Source organism: Pan troglodytes, chromosome 11 (genome assembly GCF_028858775.2).
Source record: "Pan troglodytes isolate AG18354 chromosome 11, NHGRI_mPanTro3-v2.0_pri, whole genome shotgun sequence".
Taxonomy (NCBI): domain Eukaryota; kingdom Metazoa; phylum Chordata; class Mammalia; order Primates; family Hominidae; genus Pan; species Pan troglodytes.
The window spans coordinates 7,950,439-7,963,671 of NC_072409.2; the positions used below are offsets into that span (position 1 = coordinate 7,950,439).

Below are 13,233 nucleotides of genomic sequence, written 5' to 3' on the forward strand. Positions count from 1 at the left end.
AATGTTATAGGAAAGCATTTATGATATGTTAAAATTTTAAAAATAGGGTGCAAAGTATATACATTAAAGCATAAATATATAAAGTTTATACTTTATTATTATTATTTTTTGAGACGGAGTCTCGCTCTGTCACCCAGGCTGGAGTGCAGTGGCGCAATCTTGGCTCACTGCAAGCTCTGCCTCCCAGGTTTACACCATTCTCCTGCCTCAGCCTCCTGAGTAGCTGGGACTACAGGTTCCCACCACCGTGTCCGGCTAATTTTTTGTATTTTTAGTAGAGATGGGGTTTCACCGTGTTAGCCAGGACGGTCTCAATCTCCTGACCTCATGATCCGCCCGCCTCGGCCTCCCAAAGTGTTGGGATTACAGGCGTGAGCCACCGTGCCCGGCTAAAGTTTAAAATATAAAGTATACATTTATAACTATAAAATATAAAGCATTTATACTTTAGCCTAAATAACTGCAAAAATATTGTAAGCATAGGAAAAAATATATGTGCATTATAGGATGTTTAGCCAAAAAACAAAAAAAGAAAAGAAAAAGACAAAATATGACTGATAATATACCAAATGTGGCTGGGCGTCGTGGCTCCTGCCTGTAATCCCAGCACTCTGGGAGGCCGAGGCCAGGCTGGTCTCAAACTGGCTGGTCTTGAACTCGTAGCCTTGTGATCCACCCTCCTCGGCCTCCCAAAGTTTGGGGATTAAAGGGGAGAGCCTCCGTGCCTGGCTAGTTATTTCTTTTCTTAAAGATGCAGCTTATCACTATGGTTAAAGACATAATGGCCAGGTGCAGTGGCTCACGCCTGTAATCCCAGCACTCTGGGAGGCCGGAGGCGGGTGAATCACCTGACATCAGGAGTTTGAGACCAGCCTGACCAACATGGTGAAACTCCGTCTCTACCAAAAATACAAAAATTAACTAGGCGTGGTGGTGGGCGTCTGCAATCCCAGCTACTCAGAAGGCTGAGGCAGGAGAATCGCTTGAACCTGGGAGGCGGAAGTTGCAGTGAGCCGAGATTGCGCTACTGCATTCCAGCCTGGGTGACAGAGCGAGACTCCATCTTAACAACAACAACAACAAAAAGACAAACGCACAAGATCTGGGGACTCAGCCAGGCCGGGGTTTGGCTCTTGGTTCTGTCACTTGCTAGCTGAGTGGCTTTTGGCAAGTCAGTTTATCTGCAGCTTCGTTGCTACCTCTACATAATGGAGATGAAAGTGTCCACCTCCAAGTGTGGTTTTGAAGATTCAATGAGATAATGTGAATAAAGTGTGTAGCGAAGTGTTTGGCACAAAGCTAATATTGAGTCATTTATTATTACCACGGACATTAATAATCGGAGGAAAATAAGTTTTAAAGGTAAAACTTCTTTTGCGAGAAACCCTCATGGACACAGGCAGCGGAGTGGCGAAGCGATCCCTGAGGTCAGGTTCTGAGTTCAGAACCAGGGCAAAGCACAGAGCAAGCGGCACTCAAGTCTTCCCAGTGAAGATGCTTTTGGTTGCAAGGAGCAGAAACTCTCTCACTGAGCTAGAGTCCTGAATTCGTTATGATATCAGGTGTCAGGGAAACCAGGCCAAGAGATGCCACCAGCTTTCATGAAGCACCAGTACAGAAATATGGACGCCAATACCATGACCCTCTCTTCCCATCCCTTCCCTCTCCTTTGCTTCTACACCTGCTCTGTGCCCCAGGTCCACAGCATCCCAGCGTGAGTGCCTGTGTTACATGTCCTCACTTCGGCCACGTGCCGAGGCCCAATTCCTGCGGGTTCTGATTGGCCAGCTCGAGTCAGGTGTCCATCCAAGGTCCAATCAGATATGACCAAGGGGGGCCAGAGCCACACTACAAACATGGCTGCTTTAGGGCCGGGTTTGTGGACAGTGAGAAATGCTGCCAAGTTCCGGGCTTGCTCTTTTCTCCTCTCTGCTCAGGCCTCTCCCTCCTCCTTCATGATTTACGCTGCTTTAGGCCATGCAGCTGTGGTAAGTGTCCTAGGGTCACTCATGGCCACCCTCTATAGAAGCTCCCTGTGGGCTGTGAGTAAAAGTGATCTCCAGAGAAAGGGCTGTGCGTTGATGCCCCCAAAGGGCTTCCCCTGAATTTTATTTGGTTTCCTGACATTTGCCACTGGACCACAGTTGGTGACAGATTCCCAGGATGCTGGCTAGGATCTGACCCAGGCGGCACTTCTGGATTCCTAGTTTTTGCTGGAGAGGGGTCGACTGCCAGATTAACAGGCTGTCTGGCAAATGGCGGCCTTCGGCAGCACTTAGGTCCGAAAACACAAAGGTTGGCCTAAGAAAACCATAATTAACTACACACACACACACACACACACACACACACACACACACACACACACGAAATAAAGAAACAAAAGACTAGTGTCTCTTTTAATTGTCATTTTTATAGCTCCCCGCCGCAGCTGCCCCCCCCACCCTTCCCTTCGATGACAACGTTTGCAGGCTTCAGGGGGACCAGGGAACAAAGCTGGGGCCTGGCAGCCCCACTACACTGCCAGCCGGGGAGAACAAGTCACAATTACAAATTATCACAACAATTAGCGCCTGTACTTGGGGGATCTGCAAATTGAGGAGGCCCCAGCTCCTCATTGTACAGGGGTCTATTTGGCAGTGACCTTGCTCTGGAGACGATGATATTCCTTCAGCCTGTAAACCAGATTCAAAACAAAGAAAAATGTAAATTAACAATAACAACACACACTGGGTTCAATTAATTCAGGCAGAACTGGGGTGGCTGGGGCAGCTGTTTGTTAAGATGTGTGTCAGTTGCCTTTTTTTCTATTCCCTCTCCCGCCCTGGCCCCTCCTGCCCTCCAATCACGATAATGTAATTAATTTATCTTAGGGGGAAAACATTGTTTGTCATTGTTGAAGACAAAGCGTTTAACTGGCAATAGGAGAAATGAAGAGGCCATTATGTAAGCCCTGTTTGTTCTGGGCCATTTAAAAGGGTTTATAGAGTCATAAAATACAAACAGAGGGCGCCGGAGGCAGGGGAGGTGGAGGTGACGGAGGGGAAGGGAGAGGACCCTGGGCAGATGGGCGGGCTTCAACATCTCTCGGGGCATGAGGTGCCTCCAGGGACAAGAGACTGGCTCTGGGAGAAAATGGTGGCTCTGTGCCCAGGGCATGTTGTTAGCAAGAGGAGACTGACTTGCATCTTCTTCTAGACTCCAATTCCCATGAGAAGGGAGCTGGTGATGGAGAACCCACAGCAGGACAGGCCCTCCGGACTCAGCTCCACCACCTCCTAGCTGTGTGACCCTTGGAAAGTTACTTAACCACTCAGCCTGTTTCCGGGGAGTTGCAAATTTTGTGTAAGAATTAAATGAGACATCCTAGGAGAGTGTCCCAGAGCAGCTTAGTCTACGTTAGCTGCTGGTGACAAACGACCCTGTTTGCCCTTGAGCACACCAGCCCTGGGCTGAGAGTGCTTGCTGCTGGCACTGCCCCGGCTCTTCCTGCATGCCAGGGTCTAAGCCTGAGCCGCATGCTTGATTTCCACAGGCTCATATTGAACCTTCGCTGCATCTGTGAGGCAGGTACAGCTGACACTCTTACTGGTGACTCACAGAGGATCAAAGGTCTGAGTGACTTCAGATGACGTGCACCACCCTCCTGGGCCATGGAGATCCACGTGGCTAGGATGGCTTCCAGCTAGACCTACAGCTCAGGTATGGTGACAGAAAGCAAAGGCTTCTCTCCACCTCTATGCTATTTCCTTGTTTAACCTGCCCTGCAAAGGAGCTCATAGTGGAGTCCCTGTGGCTTAGCGGAAGGGGAGGGCAAGCATCAGAGGCACCGGGTGGGACACAGGAACCTAGGACCCCAATGCCTGGGACCCTCTGTTACTGTCGGCTATCAAAGCATGCTTCTGAGGATGCTATGGGCAGATGGACAGGAAAGTGGGGTTTGTCTAGGGCAGGGCAGGGCAGGGCAGCAGTCAAGGTCGCATCAAAGCCTACCCTTTACACCTGGGGGCTCTCAAAGCCTACCCTTTACACCTGGGGGCTCTGAAGGCCCGTCAGGGCCCTGAGCTTCTCACCTGAGGGAATTGATGTTGATGAACCCGGTGGCATCAGTTGGCTCATAATCACCCTGTACGTTCATGCTGCAAGGAGAGTAGAAGCTTGTCAGCTCAGCCTGGCCCTGGCCTCTGCTTGAAGGGAGGACTGCTGGGGCCAGAAGCAGCCCCACCTCCCAGATGCCAGGGCATTTCCCCTGTGTGGGTCCAAACCCTCCCTGCACGTCGGCTTTCCATTGAATTTCTGTACAACTCAGGGAACCCTGTTCTGGGCCAGGCACCCACCCAAAGGTTGGAGAGCCCTAGTGGAGCACACAGCAGCCTCTTCCCTGCTACACAATGTGGCAGGAGGCTAGGAGCAGCCACCCCAGAACTAGCCCTATGAAATCCACCAACCAGAGCACTCTGTCTGTAAATGGGTAACTCGTCCAAGCCAGCTGTGCCCTTGGGACTGTGTGGATGGCATGCAGTGACCTGAAGGCTCAGGAGGCCTTGGGGTGTGAATTGCAATAGCACAAGGGCATTTCGCAAGCTGCAGGGAGGCCTCCAGCATTCACAGCGAGATGGGCCCACCAAGTCACCTTTCCCCTCATGTGTCCAACCAGTTAGACCTTACCTAATCCATCCTGAAACCTGGGCACCCACTGCCAGTGTGTCATGGAAAATGCTGGGTTGACTGCTGCTGTACTCAGCAGAGCAGATTTTACCTCTCTACAGTTTCCACCTCCCAGACTCACCAGCCTTCTGCTTTGGGGCTCTCCACCCTTAGCTGCTCCTCCCAACCTTCCTAACCATGGCAGTCACTCCAGCCGGCTGACTGGGGTTTGCGTCCTGTTTCCGCCACCCGTCACCAGAGAGCCCAGGCCAGTATTCCTGCACTCAGAGCCTCAGCCTTGCACTTGTGAAATGCATGATGGTGGTTAGCTCTCAGCGTCACATTTGGCCCCACATGAAATAATGTAGCTGGTGCCTGGCACATGGTGAGCACCCACTAGTACTAACAGTATTCATTCACTCATTCATTTGTTCAGGCATTTATTAAGCCCTTGCTGCCTGCCAGATGCTGGGCCGGGTGCCAAGGAAGGAAGAGCAAGAGTGGTGTCCACAGGGAGGGGCCAGACCGAAGCAATCCATCACCCATTGCCTTCATTAATTATGGTTGTGCTAAGCACTTAGGGCACGTGGATTCAGATGCCTCCTACCCCACAAGGCCAGCCTCTGAGCCTCTGAGAGGATGGGGTCCCTTGTCATGTCCTGCTCTGAATCAGACCCTTGTCTGCAGAATTCCAGCCTTGGGACAAAGCTGACTCAAGGTTCTCAAGGTAGGGGTAGGGGGGGTCGGTGTTGGGAGGCAGGAGGATCTGCTGCTTTGAGACCCTGAGGCTGGCCCTCTGACTGGTTCTTTGTAGACAGTGGACTTTTTACAAGAACAAATGAGGTCTCTGCATCTGCCTGGCCCCAGTGATTTGTTCAGGACCCGGGCCCTGACCTTCACCAGGCCTTGAAGCCGGTGGGTGCGAGGAACTCTCTGCAAAGTCACTCCCATGCTCCTGTACCTCCTTGATCTCCCTTCCTCCCTCCTCTACACCTCCACGGCCCCTCCAGGGCTCAGGCACTGAAGCCACTAGGAGCTTGCATTCCCTGGAAGAGGAGGAGATACCAGACTTTTGCTGACCACCCCTTTCTGTGCAGAGTCAGTGCTTAGGAAGAGCTAGACCAAACTAGACCACCAACCTCCTCAGATCCCTTTAACAGACCTTGTTTTAGAAACCGAGCCTCAGCCCCACTGGCCCCTATACTCAGCCCAGGGAGAACGTAGGACACAGAATCCCCCCACCTCTGTGTCCATCTGTCCCTTCACCTCCATCTCTCACAAGTCACAACAAACTCTCCCCATCCCGTTCCCCAAGGTGGGAACTTCCCAACTGCCCTGGCAGCCCCTGCAAAGAGGGCCCACATCCAGGGACAAACTTGTCCCACGAGGCTGCTGGGAGTTCCAAGAGGGGTTTCTCAGGAACTAAAAAACCTCTTTTTAAAATTGTGGTTTGCAGTGAGGGGGGAGGTGGAAAGAGTTTACAAGGATTTTTTTTTTTTTTTACCTCCCCTGACGGTCTACAGAAAACCTCTGTGCTTTTATTTTTGCTCATTCGAGTGGCTCTGACCTGCTCTATAATTACGTTACTTTCTACCTACTGTGCCGCGGCATTTCCAGTTCTGCTACCTCTCACGGCTTCCTCGCTGGTCCCTGTGACGCTGTCACTCAAGGGCTTTCAAGTCAGCGACGTAGAAATCAAAAAGAAAAGGGAAATGGTCGGAGACACAGTGAGAATAAATGCTCCTGCTTTTCTCTCTTTTTTTCCCCTTTCCCTTTTTACTTTATTCATTTAATCTCCCTGAGTGAGACTGTAAGGCTTAATGAAGGGTTGGACAGATTATTAGAGGCTGTTGATTTGGAGGGGGAGGGAAGAAAGAGCCAGAGAGAGAAAGAGAGAAGATAATTTGACATTTACCCCGACTGATCTAAACTGACTCAGTTGTATTTATGGCTTATAAAGTGTTTAGAAAGATTGAAGGGGGGAGAAACTCAACATGGCAAGGAGAAGGGAAAGAAAAAAATAATATTGACTGCCAAACAAGACTCATACTTTAATTCCCAACCAGCCTCCAGGAGGGAGGGGCTGGCCTTAGCCTGAGCTAAGCTGGGCCTTAGGGGACCCACGTCTAGTGGGGGCTGTCTGTCCCACAGGGGCCTGCCCCATCTCTAGTTTGGCCAGGTGACCTCTGGAGGTGACACCTCGTCCCTTGGTGCAGGTCACTCTCATCCACGGGGCGGACACAGGAGTGGCCAATCGTTACCTGCCACCTTTGCCCTGGCTCACCAGGGCCCTCCTGCCCCTCCAGGGGCTCCTCCTTGGCCACCTTCTGCCTGGTCCATCAATGAGAAATCTCATGGTTCCACTTGTGTTTCCTTTTTTTTTTTTTTTTTTTTTTTAAGAGAAGAGACAGTGCCTAGCTTTGTTACTAAGGTTAGAGTGCAGCGGTGCGATCCTGGCTCACTGCAGCCTCCAGCTCCTGGGCTCAAGTGATCCTCCTGCCTCAGCCTCCTGAGTAGCTGGGACTACAGGTGCATGCCACCACACCTGGCTAATATTTTATGTATTCATTTTTTGAGACAGGGTTTTGCTGTGTTGCCCAGGCTGGAGTGCAGTGGCATGATCATGGCTCAATGCGCCCTTGATCTCACAGACTCAAGAGACGCTCCCACCTCAGCCTCCCAAGTAGTTTGGGACCACGAGCACATGCCACCATGCTTAGCTATTTTTTTTATTTTTAATAGAGATGAGGTCTCACTATGTTGCCCAGGCTGGTCTTGAACTCCTGGCCTCAAGTGATCCTCCTGCCTTGGCCTCCCAAAGAGTTGGGATTACAGGTGTGCACCATCTTGCCTGGCTAGTTCCCTTCTTGTCTCACTCCACACTTTCCCCTAGGCAGTCTCTCTTGGCCCAGGGCTTCAGAGAACATCAAAATGCCTATGATGCTCCAGGGTCTTCAGCCTGGGTTCTCCTCAACTCTAGACCCAAGTGTCCAGTGGCCTTCCAGTTAGTTTTTCCCAGCTATCTCAAAAGAAACCCATACTCATGACACCTAAATCCAAATGCCTGATCCTTCCTCAAGAGCATTTCCTCAACCCAGGGACTGCACCCAGCTGCTCATGACCCCAGACACCAGGGTGATTCTGGACCCTCCATCTCCCTCCACATCCAAGTCATTTCAATCCCTCCTCCTAGATATGTGTCACATTCGCCTGCTGCTATCTAGTCCGGGAATCATCAGCATGGTCCAAGCTACCGCATTTCCACAGGTGCCCTTCCACCTCCCACCTACTCAAATCTGTTCTCCAGAGCAGCCAGGTCGGACCTTCTAAATGCACAGATCTGATCTTGCCCTTCCCTTTAAGATCTAGCTTCAGCTCCTTCCCCCTGGCCACTTGTGCTCTTCCACCCCTCCCCCCATTCACCTGTTAACTCCTTCTGCTATTGTTTGAATAGCAAAGGAGCTTCTTCACAACCCCAATTATTTTATATATATATGTATGTATATATATATATGTATGTGTGTATATATATATATATATATTTTTTTTTTTTTTTTTTTGGGACAAGGTCTTTCTATGTTGCCTAGGCTGGTCTTGAACTCCTGGGCTCAAGCAATCTTCCCACCTCGGCCTCCTGCGTAGCTGAAATTACAGGCATGAACCACCCCTCCTAGCCAATCCCAGTTATTATACCCAGCCAGACTATCCTGCATTCCTCACAGCCCGCTGCCACCTTGTCTAATTCTACATTCTGGTGATGGTTTGATCCATGCCTTTCTCCCAGCTAGCCTGTAAGTTCCACGGGAGCACAGTGGTGTCTGTATCCTCTGTGACCATCGCTCTGTGCTCTGCGTGGTGCCTGACGTGCTCAGGCACAGATGTCTTGAGGATCCAGTCAAAAGATAGGCTCTGTGCCCAAGTGGGGGTCAGAATGAGGTGTGGGGCACCTACCTCACCAGCTCCTCATTGTAGAGAGACAGTGGGGACTCCCGGCCGAGGATGTACACCTGGCCCTTGAGGACGGACACCTGCACTTTCCCTTCCACTCGCTCCTGGGACTTGGCGATGCAGTGGCGGACAAATTCACACTCAGGGCTGTGCCAGAAACCTACAGGGAGGAAAACGGGATACCACTAGGGAGGCCTCCTGCACCGCGAGGACACAGGGAGACCTGGGGCACAGGAAGGGTGCCCCATAGTTTACCCCGCCATGCAGACCATGACTGCCTCCCGTGAGACTGGCACAATGTGTGCTTGCCAGTGGCTGAGTTGAGGACCATGCTTTCATAGCCCTGCCCTCTAACCTTGCAAAGGGCCTGTGGGTAAGGAGGTGACCACCTAGGTCATTTCCCTAAGGGTCAGGAGGAGGAAAGTGACCCACTGCTTCATGCCATAGGCATTCAGGAAGTGCCACAGGCCAGCAACTGGGGACACAGTGGTAAAGGGACCCCATCCCTGGCCCAGTGGAGGCTCTAATCTCCGGGGGAGGCAGAAGACCTCAGACAGGACTCAGAGGCACATGCTCCCTGGGGCTTAGTGATATGGGTGTCCAGTGCAGGCAGCTGGGTGGTGGTTCAGACCATGGCCATGCATAGCCTTCCCCTCTCTGTGCCTCTGTTTCCCCATCTGTTGAGTGGGGATGTCACAGTAATATTTCATGTGGAGCCCCTAGCACTGAGCAGCACCGGCCTTAGGGGCTACTGTGAACTGGAGTCCTGGCCAGAGCCCACCGCTTGGGGTGGGCAGGCCCCTTGGAATCAGTGAGCTGTTTTCTGCACCTGCTACTGTTTTCCTGGGCAGATAGAATATTTCTGCATAGATAAGCAGCGCTGTGCTCAGGCTTTGATCTGGGCTAGCTCCCTGAATCCTCATAGACAGCACTCTGAGAGAAACTCTCTTAGCCTCTCCCCTTTCTGGGTGAGGAAGGGAGGCTCAGAGAAGTTAAGAAACTTCTCCAGGATCACACAGGCTGGAAGTGGGGAGCCTCCATTTGACTTGTGTTGGCCCAAGTTGTAACAACTCTGCTTCCTATGATAAACTTGGAGTTTTCTCTATGGCCAGAACATCCCTTGGTGTGTAGGTGGGGGCAGGAGGTGCCTGAGAAACATGCTCCCTCCCCTCTCCCCGAGAGCCCTAAAGGCCAGGGAGGGTAGCGCTCAGACCCCAGTCTGCCCCCGGCCTCTCTCTAGCCTCTGCTGATAGAGGCTGGGACCAAGGGGCAGGCAGGCAGGCCATGGCGGGGGGAGGGACAGGGCAAGGCTAGAGTTTCCTGAAATGGAGCCTGGAAGGTGAGCCCACCTGGGCAGCTGCAGGGCCAGATGGCGCATGATCTCCTGCCCTGATAAAGGGCTGGGTCAGCCCAGGGGCTGCGGCTATTGTGGGAGGCCCAGGCCCCTGGGGGCACCTGCAGAGGTCCTCCGTGGGAAAGGGGACAGGCTTCTGGGATGGGGTCCTGGGGCTTGCAGAGGCGGGGGAGGGCCAAGCACGGAGAGTAGAGGTTGAGTCCTTGCTCTCCAGTGTCCCACCGTGTGAGTCCACATCCCAGCCACACCTGGACAAGTGATTAACCTCCCTGTGCCTCGGTTTCCTCATTTGCACAGTGAGAAAACATTGCTAACCAGAGGTTGTGTGGATGCAGTGAGGGAATGCACAGAGCGCAAAGCGTTTTGCATTTGCAGTTTGAACACGATGCTCTGTGCCAGCCCTCACTGTACACAGGGAGAGAGGCCCAGAGAGGGAAAGAGCCTGTCCAAGGCCACACAGCAAGACTGTGAAAGAGCCCAGGTCTGATGAAGCACTCCTAACTCTGGCCCAGGGCTTTTTCCAACACACCCCGAGACCCTCGTGGAGGGGGCCACTGATGTTCTCCCAGCCCCCCATGCCCTGGTGTCCTGGGCTTGGCCATCTTTCTGACGGAGCTGGGATAATTAGCCCATTAAGTTTCCAGGCCAGAAGACAGGCAGGAGATGGAGCCAGAGATAGCACAGAGATCTCTGTGGGAGCAACCGGCCTGGGCTTTATCTCAGAATTTTCTACCTCTGCCCCACAGGGTTCTTCTGCTCAGATTTCTTTTCCCAGCGGACCCAGCCTGGGTTGGGGGACAGTGAGCCTGGCATAAGCTGCAATGGGGGAGACCCTGCACCCCCTAGACCTGCAGATCACTGTGGGTGGGGCTTAGGGCTGAGCTGGAGAGGGACCCCTCCCCCGTGCTGCTAGGCCCAGCCAAACACATGCGATCCTTTCTAACTGGAGCAATTCTGTGTGAGTTGCACATTATACCCATTTTATTGCTGAAGAAATGGAGGTGAGGGGAGAAGAAGTGAGCTATACCCCCTAGATGAGATGCTCCTCTGGGCCCTGCCAGGGTCCTGAAGCTGGGGTCCTGCCAGGCTAACCCTGGTTGCCACTCCTGGAGACAGTCTGCCTGAAGCTCACACAGCCAGACCAGGAAATTTGGGAATGGTGGGAGAGGAGAGGGAGCCAGCCAGCCACATACAGACACACAGATGCAGAGTGGCAGTGGTCACAGAACCTAGGGCCTCTAGGAGTGAGGCTGGGGCAGGAGGGCTTCCCTGTGCCTCAGTCTCCCTATCTGTGCCGAGACCACAAGGGCTCTGAGGAAGCCAAGCATTACAGCAGAATGGTGGGCTTTCCACCCAGGAGCTAGACGGGACTGGGAAGAGACCCTGGCGTGCCCTCAGCCTGGTGCCCTTTATTTGACAGGAGGGGAAACTGAGGCTCAAGGAAGAGACAGCCCTGCTCAAGACCATTAACCCAGCCAGAGGCAAGACTCCAAGTGCCCCGCCTCCACACTGGGAAACCACGCCGGACGCTCGCAGTTATTTCACGCACTGGAATAAGCACAATGTCTGCCAGACATTGTTCCAGGTGCTTTACAAATACTCATGCTTTTAGTCCTCACCCACCAGACAGGTAGAACTGTTATTCCCACTCTTCAGATGGGAAAACTGAGGCCTAGGGAAGTTAAGTAACATGATCAAGCAAAGCCCTGGTCTATACCATGTCTGTATCCCTCATGGGGAAAATCGCATCAAACAGGCCCTCTGAGCTGTGGGGGTCAGCCTGCTGCCCGAGGCCGATCTTGATGTTTGTGGGGCCCTGCATGTCAGCGGACCAGGGCAAAGTTAATATTAGTGATAACTACCCAGAAGAAGCCCCTACTCTCCCTCGCCTCCACTCTGAGATTTTGTTTCCTTTTAAGTCTAATCATTGTACCTTAGTTTGGGATGTAGAGGGCTTGTCGCTGGCTGTCAGAGCAGGGACTCAACCCAGCCAGTCCAGTGTAGAGGCATCGTGACCGCAGCCAGGAGCCAAACTGTGCCCTATACCCAGGGTTCCCCTGTCTGTGCCACCGTGCCCCTTGATCATGAGCATCCTGGAATCTGTTGGAGTAACTGGGAACTTGGCCGCTACAGCTGGCCTGTCCCCGGCTCAAAGCTGCCCATCACCAGCCAGGAGAGCCTGGGTGAGTGTCTTCACCTGGGGGCCTCTGTTTCCTCACCTCTGCGCAGCTAATATTAGATAATACCCCATCAGGTGCCCAGCTCAGAGCCTAGCAGCAAGACGGCAGGGTAAGTGGCAGCCGTGGCCGCGGCCACGGTGGGATCAGCCTCCGTGGAGGCCCCGGAGCAGCCCGGCCAGGTGCTCTCTCCTCTGCCACGTCTTAATGACTCTCTCACTTTGTAACTAAAATCCTCCTTTCGGGGTTGCAATCCCGCCGGGCTGGAAAGCCTGCAGGAGACAATGGTATTTAAGCACCTGTCTGTCCCTGGGAAGGGGGGCAGAAACTTGGCTTCAAAGCTGCAAGGAACAATGGCAGGGAGAAATAACGCCAGCCAATAACCACCGAGCCCTCTTGAAATCCTGAGATGAGTTACAGTGATTAGGAGGCTTAAAAGGAAACAAAATCTGGGAGTGGAGGGGAAGAGGCGAGGGGAGGAGAGCTTAGCCCAGGTAGCCATTCGATTAACTAATACTAACTTTGCACGGGTCCCCTGACGTCCAGGCCCCCGAAGATGTGAGGATCGGCCTCAGGCAGCAGCCTGTCCTCCCACAGCTCAGGGCAGCTGTTTAATGTAACGCCCCAAATCAGGGCTATGTGTATGTTATGGAGGTGGGTGGGAAGGGCCAGAGAGTCAATATTTTAGGCTCTTTGGGTCCTATGGTCTCTCTCAAATGGCTCAACCTCCCCTTGCCGCTCCAGGGGAGCCACAGACAATGCAGAAACAGCCACCTCACCTGGCGTGAGCCACCGTGCCCGGCAACACTTGAATTTTATACAATTTGTCATGAAATAGCATTAAAAATTGTTTTTCCTCCCAACCATTTAAAAATGTAAAAACTGGCCAGACAGAGTGGCTCATGCCTGTAATCCTAGCACTTTGGGAGGCCAAGACGGGCGGATCACCTGAGATCAGGAGTTCGAGACCAGCCTGGCCAACATGGTGAAACCCCATCTCTACTAAAAATACAAAAACTAGCCAGGCATGCTGGCGCATGCCTGTAATCCCAGTCACTCAGCAGGCTCAGACAGGAGAATCGCTTGAACCAGGGAGGCGGAGGTTGC

The 13,233-nt window shown here is 52.6% G+C and overlaps 1 protein-coding gene across 2 annotated transcripts in view; it reads right to left on the minus strand.

Moving 5' to 3' along the window:
- Window positions 1–2,393: 2,393 nt before the first annotated feature.
- ASS1 (argininosuccinate synthase 1) overlaps window positions 2,394–13,233 on the minus strand; it is a 56,469-nt gene continuing 45,629 nt past the window's right edge. For both annotated transcript variants that reach the window (XM_001165570.7, XM_003951552.5), the window contains 3 exons: window positions 8,599–8,755; window positions 4,074–4,139; window positions 2,394–2,675 (listed from right to left, as the gene is read on the minus strand). In XM_001165570.7, the coding sequence (XP_001165570.1) occupies window positions 2,630–2,675; window positions 4,074–4,139; window positions 8,599–8,755 (269 nt within the window). In that variant the 3' untranslated portion in view covers window positions 2,394–2,629. The remainder of the gene's footprint in view (window positions 2,676–4,073; window positions 4,140–8,598; window positions 8,756–13,233) is intronic.